This window comes from Musca vetustissima, unplaced genomic scaffold (assembly GCF_032173495.1).
Source record: "Musca vetustissima isolate MV318-11 ecotype Yass unplaced genomic scaffold, APGP_CSIRO_Mvet_v1 utg12218, whole genome shotgun sequence".
In the NCBI taxonomy this organism is placed as follows: Eukaryota; Metazoa; Arthropoda; class Insecta; order Diptera; family Muscidae; genus Musca; species Musca vetustissima.
The window spans coordinates 33,747-36,368 of NW_026884704.1; the positions used below are offsets into that span (position 1 = coordinate 33,747).

Genomic DNA, 2,622 nt, shown 5'->3' on the forward strand with positions numbered 1-2,622 from the left:
CTACAAACGTTCCTGCATGGCCTTTTCCAATACGTCCATACATAACTCAAGTTCAATTTCTCGCAATCTTTTCCAGCTCTCCGTTGCCATGACTGTTTTAATGTTTTCCATTGCAAATTGAGTAGACTCAGATTTAAGGCGTTCATTGGAATGGCGATTGCCCAGAAGAAGAATATCAGCCACTGTGTCCGTACTCATTGTTTCGATTAACATATCTACACACATTTCTTGTAAACCCAAAAGGGCGTATTTTTTGGCCGCCACAAATAGATCTCCTGCCATTTCCTTGGCTATTACGCTGTCCGTGTACATGTAATTCAGCAATTCCTTGAGAACTTTCGAATTCATATCTTCGATGGTAATACTGTCGGTTTTTTGTTCCTCCTGCAGGTCATTGCGAAACTTGGCTGCAAAAACGTCACTGCGAACGCATAATACAAGTTTGTGGGCTTTGAATTCAACTCGATCTTTGGTGACCAGGGTCACATCGCTGAATTCTTTGCTAGCCAAGATATTGGCAAAATCCTTTGAGATGTCTGTTATGGCTTGCTTTTTAGATTCGCATTTGATTTGCTTTGCAGGTTCGCATTGTACTTCGAGGTGGAATTGGGCGAATGCGTTGCGATCCCCAAAAATTTGATAGCGACTGTAAGTCAGCTTGGTACATCTTTCGTTCATTGACATCATCCTAGTAGCTTGATATCTACCATAACTTAAAGTAACTTAACGCCGTGTCTTGGATACTGCGTGAAATCAACATTATGGATATATACAGAAAATCTATATTATAATCATGAAGTAATTTCCATACGGATTTGACGTGGCCATTATGTACGACAATTTCCGGAGAAGTGCCTTTAGATGGTCTATAAAGATTTTGGATCTTGCAGGTATATTCATTATCATCTACTTTATTGATTTTCCAAACAGTATCCATTTCCACTACATTTCAGCACACTGCACTTAGCGGGTATGTTTTAAAAAAAATTTGTATCAAGAAGTAACGACGGACGGATATTTATTTTGTTTTCTTCTTCTTCTTCAGACATATGTTGCCATATGTCCGCCACAATTGGGGTGGATTTTAAAGTGACATGAGACACTAAGTCTATGTTGCCACTTTCACGGGAAAGTTGAAAACTTATTAAATTAAGTTGAAAACTTATTAAATTAATCCAAATATTTTATGTTCACATTCGAAATTTCATATTTTCTGAATGTTTTGTTTTTATTTTTACCAAAAGAAAAATACAAAAAATACGTTCTGTCAAAGTTGAAAATTTTTAACTTGAAATTTTGTACGCTCGACGTATTTCGGTAACATTCATATAAATACATGTGTTCTACTTTTGTGGTGAAAAACGTCGAACGAGCTAGTCAAATTTTAGGTAAGGCTGTTAGAATATGTTATCGCTGTTATTTTAAATTTTTATATCTGTTTCCTTGTAGTATTTCGATAGGGCAACAAATGATTTCATATAATTCTCTTTTGAAATGATATCAATTGAAGGCTGACAAATACCAAGTTTTCGTAGGTTTTGTAGTAGGGAATGTCTGATGTTGGCATAGACCTCCGACCAATCAAAAGTGTTGTGGTCCATCGTTTGAATGTCTCCGCAGTCGCATCTGTTGGTACTGGATTTATTTATTTTATGTCTGAGTAATTTGTTATTGTGTGGAACCAAGGTTGGCAATTGACTTTTGGCGCAAATGAATAAAATCTTCTGCCGAATACACTTGTGTTCCATTTATTTTGCCAAGATGTTATAGCCGAGGACTTATCTTGTTGTCGTAGGTCAGGTGAGTATAATTCCAGATAATAGTTGTCTGGATTGTGATTGGTGGCAACATGCCGCAGTGACTTGGCACCCATAGGAATTGAATGGCGTATGCAATTCTAGTCAGTTGAAACGCCTCAAACTTTATTTTGTAAATAGAGGGATGGGTATTCTTGCTGTTTTGGGGACCAATAGCCAATAGAACAGAGATTTACTGTCTATGATTATGATATAATTGCCTGTGTCGCAATTTTTTTTATGAACAGCAGGGCCTCAAGAATAGCATTCGCTTCAGCGGAGAATATCGAGCAAGATTTATCTAATGAAAACGATGATTCAATGTCTAAAAATGGAATCCATATGACACTGCTGGTTTTGTCACTTGTCTTAGAGCCATCAGTGAAGATGGAATTCTCTTTCCGCTGATCGAAAGTCAAATTTACATCATTATTGAGTGTGGCATAAGTATTTTGACAAATCTATAATTTAGTCATTACACAATCTTCTTTTGGTGAAAGTCAGTTTATTTTTTGTAGTTTTAGAGTTCGTATAACCTTTATAATATTTCCAACATAAAATTAGTTACTTCCCATAAACAATATGGGAAAAGTAGCCGAAACAAACTCATTTGTAAGATCGTCAATAGTTTCAAAGTTTAATTCTGGTGTAAATGTTATAAATATAGCAAAAGAATTTAATTTATCGCGTTAGACGGTTTATTATCAAATAAATAAATTCAGAAACACTAATAGTGTAAAAAATTAAGCAAGAACTGGAAGGAAACGGAAAACAACAACGAATGAGGATAGGATAATTCTACAAAAATTTAGAGCAGACGTCACAC

General features: G+C 35.7%; 1 protein-coding gene across 1 annotated transcript; it reads right to left on the reverse strand.

Moving 5' to 3' along the window:
- On the reverse strand, nucleotides 1-684 carry LOC133331707 (protein roadkill-like). Its single transcript, XM_061540085.1, has one exon. It carries the CDS (start codon nucleotides 682-684, stop codon nucleotides 1-3), a length of 684 nt encoding a protein of 227 aa, XP_061396069.1.
- Nucleotides 685-2,622: the final 1,938 nt, after the last annotated feature.

Excerpts from the sequence above, each read along its gene's own strand:
- LOC133331707 (XM_061540085.1), bottom strand. The coding sequence starts at position 684 with ATGTCAATGAACGAAAGATGTACCAAGCTGACTTACAGTCGCTATCAA.